This window comes from Euwallacea fornicatus, chromosome 18 (assembly GCF_040115645.1).
Source record: "Euwallacea fornicatus isolate EFF26 chromosome 18, ASM4011564v1, whole genome shotgun sequence".
NCBI lineage: Eukaryota > Metazoa > Arthropoda > Insecta > Coleoptera > Curculionidae > Euwallacea > Euwallacea fornicatus.
In genome coordinates, this window is record NC_089558.1 from 3907309 (window position 1) to 3919833 (window position 12525).

The window sequence follows — 12525 nt, forward strand, 5'->3', positions numbered from 1 at the left end:
ATGCTTAGTTTTCGATATACAGGGTGTTAAAGAATCATCATTGCCAAAATTCATAGTAGGCTATGATTGCACAGCTCGAGAATCCTATGTTTTTCTGCCGAATTTATTACAATTTGTTTTAGTTGAATGTTAGCATGTGTGTGGTTTTCAGCCTTAATGAATCTTGATTTGCTTATTTTTTAATTTCAAAATGGACAATAAACAATACTCATTTGCCCATTTAGCTGAAATCCATTATTTTTATGGTCTGGCTGAGGGGAACATGTCAATAAGATTTCTTAATTGTCAAGTACTCAACGACCTAACTCATCCGCATATCGAAGAATGTGGCAGTTTTAAGACTCCCGGGAACAATGCTGATAGACCGCGAAAAGTTTCAGTAAATTTGGGTGTTTTATTTTGTTTTTTTGTAATAATCTGATTTCTGCCTGCACCGTTTCTAAGAGTATGGGATTTCAAAAAACTCGATAAAAATCAAGTAGAATGTGCAAACTACGCAGTAATAACCTACTATTACTTTTGTTAATGGCAATAATTTAACACTTTGTATAACGAAAACTAAGCATTTGCAAACCCACGCTTATAGAAAAAAGTTATATTTCTACCTCAAAAATACGCCCCCAAATTCTATGTACTGATCATGTATAATGGTAACTAGAACTCTTATCAATTAAAAACTTGTTTGTGCTTGTAGTATGAACATTGAGTACATAGATGAATTCACGAGTAGAGAATGAGAAAGAGAATTTTCAGACCAGGGATGTTACAAGATTTAGAGTGTAAGCAGGAGGACTTGCAAACAGGTTTCCCCATGATATCGTTTGGGATTACAAGAAGCTTTACGTAAGAGTTACATAAGATTACCTGAGATGACGTTCATTGCCAGCTCTTCAGGGAAACGTCCACCGTTTAAGTCTGTATCAACAAGAAAAAGATGTTTGCTTGAAGCATCCGAGTTCCCAGACCTCTGATTGCAAAACCGAAGCCACTAAGTTCTACCAGACTAATGACAGAGGAAATGTGAAATATTTACTTAATTAATGACAGAACTCAATTACCTTGATTGATAAATTGTGTTAATTGGCTTTACACTGCATCGATCATCATTGTTCAATATTATAGACTTAAAACTTAGATGGAAAATCGAAGACAATATTAAAGGACGGAAATGTTCAATAAAATGCCGCGTTTGGCTTATATTACAAACAAAAGGGCCTCTGGTCTTTGAGTTTGTTCTTGATTGATGGTTGACGACATACCTTCTAATTACGAATTGGATTGATGCACATTGAGCGGTCATATTAAAAAAAGCGGAAAAAGGTGATTGTAAAAATTTAATCACGTTTAATGGAATGATTTTAATGCGAATATAATTAAACTATTTGGTCATTTACAAATCAAGGAAATCATTTAAACAATCAATTACTTAAACTCAACACTGTAGTCCGTTACGATTCTTGAAGTATCGAATTGATGTCAATTTTATTCTCTTAATTATATATAATAAATTCTTTTTAACTAAATATTCAATGTCCTAGGTATAATAGGAATCGAAATTTTGTTCTGTTATTTAGATACTTCTCAAATTTTCTTTGTCGAATTTTTATTTAATAAAACAGACTTAATAAAAAAAAGAAATTTAATTTCCTTATTACAATTTCCTAGTGCCATCGCACGGAGAGCATTTGAACTTCAGAGCAAACATCGGAAAGTTGACATGTGCGGTAGTGCTCGCTGTTGTCGCTACCTTTATTTTCAAAATGAACTTCCTACTTAACCTCACAATTTACCGAAATAAACAAGCTTGTAAAACAAGCACGGCACAATTTCAAACCAAAGCCGATTTTACAAATTTTCATAATTAAACTGCAACTATTTTGGCATATTAAACATTACAAAGAGTATTTAATAATATTTAGGTAAGTCTTAATGTTTAATGAGATAGAGATGCTATGCCGGAACAGTTAACACAGTAGATTTAAGTAACCAAGCTTGTTAAGGAACTTTGCTCAGATTAGTAATTTTAAGAAGTTGTTGTGGTTGGGAGTAATGTAGCAGAAAGCTGGATCATATAGTAAAGTTAACATTATAATATTTATTTCTTCTGGGGTAGTATTCAAGTGATTGAGAAAATTAAAAAAAAATGGTTTCCTTCTTCGGAAGGAATAGATAAACTACTGCTCACAAATTTTATAATTATATTATCATTATTTTTTACTCCAATTTTTGCTTGAATATTAGTAGTATTAACAGGAGACTAATCAAGCTACTGAGAGATTTTAGGCTCATAATTCATCTTTAGAATGCACTAACATTTACAAATTAAATTTTCTGTCATCTGTCCATATTTTAGTAATTTGGAAATAGGAAATAAGGTCCAAATTATTACAACAATGGCGTTCCTATTAGAGAAGGGCTATTATTGATTTATTTATTTAAATTGCAATTTTAACCCTAATTTTTCCATGTTGTTATTTAAAGAATTATAATTTTGGAACAGAAAAGATTTAAAATGTTTTAAATTTCAGATTTCTTTAGGCCAAACTAAATTTCATAATGGATGCTGATTTATATGATGAATTTGGCAATTATATTGGACCAGAGTTAGATAGTGATGAGGAAGAGGAAGAAGAACCTGAACAACAAGATGAAGATGAACAACGGGAATATGATGTAATGTATTTTGGTTATTATTTTAGTTAAATATTTCTATGCGAACATTTTGACTCTTAAAAATATCCATATATTTCTTCAAAGTCATAAAGCTGTTTGAAAACTTCAAGGATTAACGCAGCTTTTGGCTTCACACAATTTAAATGAAAAACAATTTTTAAGAATTAATTTTGTTATCTTTTTTGCTCCAATTTATTTGGTCCATAAAAACACTATATTATATGTTTACAATTTACATTAGGATGAACACATGGAAGATGAACCTCAACCTATGGCTATTGTGCTTCATGAAGATAAGCAATATTACCCATCAGCTCTTCAAGTGTATGGTCCTGATGTGGAAACCATAGTACAAGAAGAAGACACACAAGCCTTGGACGTACCTCTAATAGAGCCTGTTAAGAAAAAAAAGTTCCAGTTGAAAGAGCAGGAGCTTCCTGAAACTACTTATAGCATGGAGTAATATACTTAAGTTTGTAAAAATCAGATATTTACTAGCAAATTTTATAGATTTTTGGCGGATATGATGGATAACACTTCATTGATTCGCAATGTGGCCCTAATAGGGCATTTGCACCATGGAAAAACCACTTTTGTAGATTGCCTTATAAGGCAGACTCATCCTGGATATCAAGATAATGAAGAAAAAAATTTACGCTATACTGATTTACTTTTTACTGAGCAGGAAAGGGGCTGCTCCATGAAATCCGTTCCCGTCACCCTGCTTCTCCAAGATATAAAAAACAAAAGTTATCTGATGAATATTTTTGACACTCCTGGTAAAGCTTTAGGTATTCTTATTGTTTTAAATTATGGTTCGAATAATGATTACAGGGCACGTGAATTTTTCTGATGAAGTAACTGCAGCCATGCGCTTGTGCGATGGCGTGGTACTCTTCATAGATGCAGCGGAAGGAGTTATGTTGAATACTGAGAGATTGTTGAAGCATGCAGTTCAGGAACAGATGCAGATTACTGTTTGTATTAATAAAATTGATAGGCTTATGTTGGAGTTGAAGTTACCTCCTCAAGATGCCTATTACAAGCTTAGGCATATTGTAGAGGAAATTAACGGATTGTTAACGTAAGTTCACGGTGTTTTTTTTGCTGTTTAAATTAATAAGAAGGAGGTTATATTGTAGGTTGTACTCTGTGGATGCCAACCCACAAATTGTTTCCCCAGTTCTTGGAAATGTATGTTTTGCTAGTTCCCAATACAGTGTTTGCTTTACATTGAAATCTTTTGCTAACATTTATAACCTATACTATGGAGAAGTAAATGTTGAGGAATTCTCCAAAAGGCTTTGGGGTGATATTTATTTTAATCCTAAGAAGTAACTCATTCATTAATTCTTATGATACAAAGATGTATTCAATTTGATTCTTTTTTAGTCGAAAATTTACTAAAAAAGCTCCCCACAATTCAGCTCAAAGAAGTTTTGTGGAATTTATTTTAGAGCCTCTTTATAAGGTTTTTGCTCAGGTTGTGGGCGATGTTGATTCAACTTTACCAAAAGTTTTGGATGAGTTGGGGATTAAGTTGACTAAAAATGAGATGAAATTGAATATTCGACCTTTGCTGCGGTTGGTGTGTAGCAAATTCCTTGGAGATTTTAATGGTAAGTTTCATCCAAAATATTAAGTGTTTATTCAAAATTCAATAAATTGATTTTGAATTATCCAAATTTGACTCTATGGTTAAAAAAGGCAATTCTTCTGATTTAGGATTTGTTAACATGTGCGTGGAACACATAAAGTCGCCGCTGGACAATTCCAAAACCAAGATTGACCACATTTATACCGGACCTAATACAAGCAAGATCTATAATGATATGGTTAATTGTGATCAAGAGGGTGTTTTAATGGTAAGTTTGGAATTGGAACATTTGAGATGTTACAATGAGTTACCTGACGAAATTTACATATATTTTAATATAATATTTCAGGTCCATAGCTCTAAAATGTACCCAACAGAAGATTGTACCTTTTTCCAAGTTTTAGGGAGGGTAATGAGCGGAACTCTACATGCAGGCACTGACGTGCGCATCTTAGGAGAAAACTACACATTACAAGATGAGGAAGACTCTCGGGTTCTGACAGTTGGTCGTCTATGGATTTACGAATCAAGGTTCATTTTTATTAATTGAAAATTTAAATCTTCCATATTTGAGTGAATACATTCTATAGATACAAAGTGGAGCTTAACAGGGTGCCTGCTGGCAACTGGGTTCTGATAGAAGGCATTGATCAGTCGATAGTCAAAACCGCAACGATCACCGACCTGGCAATAAACGAGGATTTATACATTTTCAGACCGTTAAAATTTAACACTCAAAGCATTATTAAAATTGCTGGTAGGTAATTATATCGAGAAGTATTTTCATTTGATGTAAAGACATTATCGTTTTGTTTGCAGTGGAACCTGTAAACCCATCAGAACTCCCGAAGATGTTAGATGGTCTCAGAAAAGTAAACAAATCTTATCCGCTATTAACCACAAGAGTTGAAGAATCCGGAGAACATGTCGTTTTAGGAACCGGTGAATTATATCTGGACTGCGTAATGCATGATTTGAGAAAAATGTACTCAGAAATTGATATAAAAGTAGCGGACCCGGTAGTGGCATTCTGTGAAACGGTAGTCGAAACTTCCAGTTTGAAATGTTTCGCGGAAACACCTAATAAGAAGAACAAGTTAACTATGATTGCAGAGCCTTTGGAGAAAGGACTTGCGGAGGATATTGAAAACGAGAACGTCCAGATTGGGTGGAATAAGAAGAAGCTGGGAGAGTTCTTTCAGACTAAGTATGATTGGGATTTGTTGGCAGCCAGGAGTATATGGGCGTTTGGGCCGGACAATACTGGTAAGTCGGTAATCAATAGAAATTCATGAAAAGAAATCAGTAAACTTTATCTAGTTGAAAATTTCGATTTTTTTTGCCAATTTACTTTTGCAATTAATTTGAAACGTGTAAGATGTAAAGTTGTGTTTCTCAGAATTAAGAGAACTGTCATCGTTTTCTATGTTAATTTTAAAAAGCACGTTGTTGATACTGAAACTTGCGAATTTCTTAAAGTATTCTGTACCAACGTCAGTATGATGCCTTCACCGAAAGTTTTGATGCGAAGGTATCTATATGTCACACCTATTTTTGCAGGTCCTAATATTCTAGTGGATGACACTCTACCATCAGAAGTAGATAAAGCTCTGTTAAGTTCAGTCAAAGACTCGATCGTTCAGGGCTTCCAGTGGGGCACCAGAGAAGGACCATTATGCGAGGAACCGATTCGAAATAGCAAATTTAAAATTTTAGACGCAGTAATCGCTCAAGAACCACTTCACAGAGGCGGCGGCCAAATTATCCCAACTGCCAGAAGAGTTGTCTATTCCGCCTTCTTAATGGCCACACCCAGGTTAATGGAACCCTACCTATTTGTGGAAGTACAAGCTCCCGCTGATTGTGTTTCAGCAGTTTATACAGTATTGGCCAAAAGACGGTAAGTACAGGTTAAATAAGCCCAAAGCAATCGTAAGACGCATGCAGGCATATAACAAAACATATCGCAACACCGTTTCGTACTATATGCCCGTTACGCATCGAGGAATTATGTTTCAAAACTATGTATAGTAAATAATCGTAACGTACCATATCAGCAGAGCGCATTAGCGTTCGAGCGAATTGCAAAAGGTTAATTGAAGTTTTTCCTTAATAATTTTTTTATAGTGGTCACGTGACTCAAGATGCCCCCGTTCCCGGTTCGCCTCTGTATACTATCAAGGCCTTCATTCCAGCAATTGATAGTTTTGGCTTTGAAACCGATTTGAGGACGCATACTCAAGGGCAGGCATTTTGTCTATCAGTGTTTCATCATTGGCAGGTAAGAAATGAAGGTCTAAAGACAACATTACTTGCATATAGTAGAAGGCACACTTTCATGATTAAAATAATTTTTTTCCAATGTATTTTAAAAGTTTCTAGAGTGAGACAAGGCTTTTTTATATTTCACAAAATAATTTCCAGATTGTACCTGGTGACCCCCTAGACAAATCCATCATAATCAGGCCTTTAGAACCGCAACCTGCAACACATTTAGCTCGTGAATTTATGATTAAAACGCGAAGAAGAAAAGGTTTGAGCCAAGATGTGTCCATTAACAAGTTCTTTGATGATCCTATGTTGCTCGAGTTGGCGCGGCAGGATGTCATGCTCAACTATCCCTTACTTTAAGTTGGAATCAGTGTGTTTAGTTCTCATAAGTTTCATATGGAAAAAATAGAATTTATTGTGAGAATGTCTTTTGTTGCGCATAAACTTTTAGTGCGATTTTTTAATGAGAATGTACTATTGAGAGCTGCTATTCAGTTCCAAGCTACCGGAGTTATGAACTAGTTGATCTCAAATAGTAAGCTTCTGAAACTCGCTTTTCAATAGCTTAAATGTTTCATATTTTTCTTTTAAAGGGACGAAAATTTGAATTCTCCCGTGTTCTTTGGAATCACGAGAATTCCCCCAAATATCTAAATGGAGAAACTAGAGAGTGGTAGGTAAGACATATGCCTAACGCAGGTTAGTCAGGATTATCTTTAACTAAGTAAACTGAGATTATTTTGTAAAATCTAAAATTACCAAAAAATTTTAAAAATTGAAGATGTTCCAAAGAAACTGGTAACTCTCATGGTATCCTAAAGTGCGCTAATCTGGGTTGCAAAGCCTTTGGGAAAGCCAAAATACAGTAAATTTTCCTGCTATTTTGCAAAAAGAGGACATGTACATTTTGTCGATTTTTCGATGCGTCCAATTTCTGTATTTTACACACATCCTTAAATCTTCTCATAAAACAAATCTTTTAGAATGCATTTCTCATTATTCAGGACCTGCTAGTAAATTTCTGATTTTTATACCGTTTCTACATAAATGAAAACACTTTTAGTCCTCAAAAGAGGTGCACAAGGGCAGATATAAGATGTTTGTTTAGATGCTCTGTTAATTCTTTGCATATCTCAAGATTTGAATTTGGCTCAATATTATTTAGTGAACAGATAACCAGGTATTCACGTAGGAGACGAGATTATAATTTTTTTAAACAATAGCTCACCAGAATATATTTGTCTTTGTCGTGTCTCGTAAGTAAGTTTCGTAAATAGAAAGAGAGGGCACAAACTTAAACACCGTTTCGTTCGATTTAATATTTGGAAATACAAATCACGTGTTTTAAAATTGAATTTGCCGGAAACCTTTATAAAGGGTGTCTAAAGAAAACTCAAGAACGCGTTTATAAATTGAAGGTATGTCTTAGATAAATCTGTCTGATACCTATATCAGTGTTTGATAGCAACTATCAAACGGCCGAATCGACGTCTTACATTTACTTACGGCCGTAATGCAAATTAATATCACGTGTTATTACTTTTTTTCATATAATTTAAGTGTTTACAAGTATTAATCACCTATTACCGATAAGTACTGTAGACACTGAACTTATATATGTTTCGTAGGTAAATAGGGATTTTTCAATAAACCTCCGTCTGGCTGGCTGCCGGCGGTCGGTTTCCATTGCGCAACTACCGTGACCGGCGTGTTAAAAATAAACGTCAGACGAGTCGATTTCAGATTTCATTTCAGTTTTCAGTCGCGTTTGAGGAGAACCGCGAGCACATTTCATTGAAATTTAGTCATTTTTCGATCGGCAGGTGTAAAGCAGAGTAGCAACGAAAAGGTCCCCTCGAAATTTCCTTCTCGGATCGACAGGCTTCTCTTTCGACGTAATACTTCACTTAAATGGCTTTTCTTCGTACAGTGAGCAGGTGTAGTGTTCCCAAAAAGTACGGATTACTGATCGATAATTTAAACAGCGGTTTCGGTGGTAAAATCGATGTTAATCAGGCCGTGCGAAAATCTACTGCAGCGGCTGCTAGCCTGATCCAAGACCAGCAGAAGCAGGCGATCCAGTCACCCAAAGACCCCTTAGATTTAAGTTTTGAAGATGCCAAAGCTGCCTTCAAGAGCAAGACAAACTGGGAGCTCTTGCGAGCTCTCATCGTTTACCAGATGTGCTCATACGAAACTATTGTTACAAATAACATGAAGGTAAGTGTCCTTTTCAGAATACAAGAATCTTTGCTTCAATGAGAGATAGGGTTAATGACCTACAACCTATCAGAACAGCCTTTTTGCAATTCAAGGTAAAAGCAATTGTGTGACGGCCTTGGCCAGTCACACTTGCCTAGACAGTTAGGATTTTACGTAGTATTTGGCGCACTGCGAATTGTTAAGTAACAGTTTTCATTAATTAGCATTATTAATTAACACGGTTTGAACTCTTGATCTTGAGCCAGTAACCACCGGATCAGGTTGAAATTAGTGCCCCAGAAGCGCTCAGCGCTCGACCAAGGTTTAATAGGTACAAGCAAAGTAGGAAAAGTCTGGGACATGGTCAAATGTCTTTCAAAAAGCATCTGGGAATTTTAATGTCAGTAGGCAGAAAGCATGAAAGGAAAGATCAATATCTGGAAGTTAACTTGCTCTGGATGTTTTCCATGTTTCTAGATAGATAAGCACTGGAGCCTTGCTTATGCAAGAGCTGTGCACTTAGCTGAAAAGTTTTCCAAAATATTTCTTTAGGTAATCCATGATTCTGTGTCAAGGCAGACCATTTTTAGATTGAAATGCCTAAATAGGTGTCTATAATGCATCACCACTGAAGTTACAACTAAAGGATTGTAGTAAAATGCAGGTTTTGACCAAAAATTTACCACAGGTATCATTGAGGTTTGCTTCTGGGTGAGCAATGTACTATATATTTCTCACCTACTTACAGGAAACTTTAATATAGGTAAAAACAGAAGTTTATTGCTACATTAAATTATAAATTTATAGCACTTGAAGATTTTATTTAATGGAGGATAAAACATTCGAATTATGATCAACATCCTCCAATAGACCTTAAGTTTTGAGAACTCCACAAGGGAGGTTCAGCTTCCAAGTGATAGTAGATTTCATTAAATTTTCCGGCACATTCCCTTAATAACGTTCATTGTTTGTGATGGCTGCCGTGTTTAAAGTATATTTGTTAAAAAAGATTAAGCTAGAATTGATACTTGGACCTCTGGACATCAGCTGGTGTGAGACCTCAATTGAATAAATTGCTGGATAAATTCTCAGCTTTTTAATGCGGTAGTCTCTTTTATAATGTTTGGTAGTGATAAGATGATTAAGATGTCAGATGACTAAAATTACAGGGTGACTTGAAAGAGTGATTGTTATGACAGTGGTTGAACTAGGAAAAAGTTGGGCATTTTAATGTTCATAAGTATTATGGTATCGAAAACACCATTTCTTTGAGTTGAAAATACTTATCATAGTAAAAGAAGTCAAAACATAATTAAATTAAAGAATTGTTATACTGCGAAAACTAACGTTTCGAAACTTGGCTTAATGACACTTCTTGTGTATGGCTTCCAAATTTTTTCTTAATGACTCCTTATTGGAATTTTACCACTTGATAAAGAAAAAAACTGTCTCTAATGATATGTCATCTATGGGAAAAAAGTAATAAATCGCCAGGGTGATGGGCTTTTTTAGAAAATAATAATATCTATTTAGTCCTTTTTTGGAATCCTCTTGGAATTTTCAATTTGTTTTCTGTAGCGAAGGGAGTCAATTTGTATACATAAATGTGTCAAATCAGTGCATAATTTGACGTTTGCACAATGAAACAATATTTTTTCGCTTTTTTGAAAACTATTGGTTCCAATGTAGCCATAATTGACTATGATTTTCATTTTTTAATGGGACACCCAATATATTATTGGATACTTTGAAGAGTCTGTCAATAGCTTTCTGAAACCTTCTATTTTTACTTTATTCACCTTGTATAAGTCGCTAGGATATTCCGCTTAATATGTGTTTTTATCTTAAAAAAACAGTTTAGAAAAGACGACGATAGTGAAACCACCGGCAAAAACCTTGCTTTATTTATTAAAGAACTAATAAGTAACCTCGAGTTGAACTTGTAGTGTCTTCTCTCTGAATAAATCTTTTTCACAACCCCTAAACCTGTCCCGATACCCGTAACTCTTACTAGTAATTAGTATTATTAAGGACATGACCTTAACTATTATCACGTGCTCAATAATTACACCATTTCGTTTTACTTTACTTAACAAGATTTGCTACTTGGTGGATACACGCCTTTCTGCTGCCCATTCCGTGTGATAAACTACTTTTTACATTCACCCATCATCAGGTAACGAAGCATTCTCCCTTTGCTTTAAGGCAGCTGCAAGGACTGATGTTATTGCATTCAATCTTCTAGGAATTCCTATTCATATGATAAAATTCCTTTTTTCAGCAAAGTAAACTAAAAGCCTAAGAAAGGGGACAAAGAAAATCAATCGTTAAAAATGATGGGCGTTCCTACTTGGAGCGGTCTATCGTCGACTGCCGAGCCCTCTTATAACTCACAATTCGCCAACGATTTTGGGGCCCCACATTGACGTCACTATCCTCTTATTTTACTCATTTGATACGAAAATAGCGGGCATATGTTTATTATCGTAGAATAAGCCGGGCTAAAGTTTCAGGTGATTGTCTGGACTTCGATCATTATGTTTGCAAAACGAGTCCAGAGTTGTGGCTATAAAAAAAAGTCGAGCCCCTGGGGTCGTATATGAATAATTGCCCGTTTGCGTACATGGGTTTTTTTTTGCATTTATTAGGGATTCAAAGGGGTTTGCGTACGAGTTAAAAAAATTGGTTCTTGGGTTTTTGCTGCCGCTTTTCTTGTGTGGCCACTGGTCATGTTTACTGTAATAAATGTCCTTTTACAGCAATGTTTACGTTGTTGGCGCCAATCGGAAAATCATTGATATGTTCCATATCGTTGTTATTAGTCTAACAATTATGTTTATTATAATAATTGAATTGTTCGGCGTCTAATCAACTCTCAAATCTATTGCATAATTTTTGGGTAATTCATGATTATTTCCCACTGAAGGGTTTCAATAATAGACAGTCATTAATTTTTTTACGTTTTGTCACAAACTGATTATAAAAATCATTAGTTAAGTACAGGAAGCAACGTCTGCGATGTTTGATTGCGTGACGAATTCACTTACATTTTTGAAATGCTAACAATAACTTTTTTATCGTTGAAAATTCATGAAATTGCCTAGGAATTTTGATAGATGCGTAGTTACTACATTTGATCCTGAAACTGTTCTTCTGGATTTTTTTCGCTTCCAGGAGAGTTCCTAATTAAAACGTTTTCTGGAAATACCTCGCAAAACTTTAACAACAATGAATCTCGTCAAAACTCTCTAAACAGGGTGATTTATAATAATATATCAAAAATGCAAGAATAAGTCGGGGTGAATCCGTCAATGATTTCAAGATAAACCGTTCCTATCAACATGGGTCCATTCTCGCTTCCCATCTGGAATACAGTTTTCGTGATCAGCTCGTTCCGGCATTAGATATTTTTATGAAAATTTGGCAACCTAAGTTGGTTGCAGACACACATTTTTTAAAGGAAAAACAAATGTTTTTAATTTAACCATTGGCGTCCTCATTGATGTGACGTTGAATATTTTTAGCGATAAATACGATTCCTCATTGGTTTGTATGAAAATTAAAATAACTTTCTGAATACTTCACCTTTCTGCGAAGGGAACATTTTTTTCAATATTTTTCATAACGTTAACTGTTTTCATGGAAAAAAATCAAAGGCAATTATCTGCATTTTCTTGAATTTAAAGGCACGATTTTTAATTTATAAAATAGGCCGTGGCTTCAAAATGGTAATCTTTTACGGCCCCACTTAACTTCAATCTTCAAGCCAAAGATCATTTAAA

At 34.9% G+C, this 12525-nt stretch overlaps 2 protein-coding genes across 4 annotated transcripts in view; both read left to right on the forward strand.

The window, feature by feature from the left end:
* Nucleotides 1-1764: 1764 nt before the first annotated feature.
* LOC136345035 (116 kDa U5 small nuclear ribonucleoprotein component) lies at nucleotides 1765-6965 on the forward strand. Of its 2 annotated transcripts, none has more exons than XM_066293019.1 (14): nucleotides 1765-1919; nucleotides 2529-2673; nucleotides 2915-3132; nucleotides 3184-3452; nucleotides 3508-3757; nucleotides 3816-4007; nucleotides 4066-4292; nucleotides 4399-4538; nucleotides 4620-4801; nucleotides 4861-5027; nucleotides 5090-5536; nucleotides 5831-6170; nucleotides 6398-6551; nucleotides 6695-6965. In XM_066293019.1, the coding sequence occupies exons 2-14, from the start codon at nucleotides 2557-2559 to the stop codon at nucleotides 6899-6901; spliced, it is 2910 nt and encodes a 969-aa protein (XP_066149116.1). In that variant the 5' UTR covers nucleotides 1765-1919; nucleotides 2529-2556; the 3' UTR covers nucleotides 6902-6965. The 2 variants fall into 2 exon arrangements, with proteins under 2 accessions (XP_066149116.1, XP_066149115.1); XM_066293018.1 differs by having other exon boundaries at nucleotides 1774-1919; nucleotides 2539-2673.
* A 1317-nt stretch (nucleotides 6966-8282) lies between these two features.
* slgA (proline dehydrogenase slgA) overlaps nucleotides 8283-12525 on the forward strand; it is a 40937-nt gene continuing 36694 nt past the window's right edge. Inside the window, exon 1 of one of the 2 annotated variants that reach the window (XM_066293020.1) lies at nucleotides 8283-8761. In XM_066293020.1, the coding sequence (XP_066149117.1) occupies nucleotides 8453-8761 (309 nt within the window). In that variant the 5' untranslated portion in view covers nucleotides 8283-8452. The remainder of the gene's footprint in view (nucleotides 8762-12525) is intronic. The other variant, XM_066293021.1, reaches the window with a different exon arrangement.

Excerpts from the sequence above, each read along its gene's own strand:
- LOC136345035 (XM_066293019.1), top strand. The coding sequence starts at position 2,557 with ATGGATGCTGATTTATATGATGAATTTGGCAATTATATTGGACCAGAG. Across the intron at positions 3,453-3,507 it reads GAATATTTTTGACACTCCTG|GGCACGTGAATTTTTCTGAT; the intron begins GTAAAGCTTTAG and ends TAATGATTACAG. Across the intron at positions 5,537-5,830 it reads GTTTGGGCCGGACAATACTG|GTCCTAATATTCTAGTGGAT; the intron begins GTAAGTCGGTAA and ends CTATTTTTGCAG.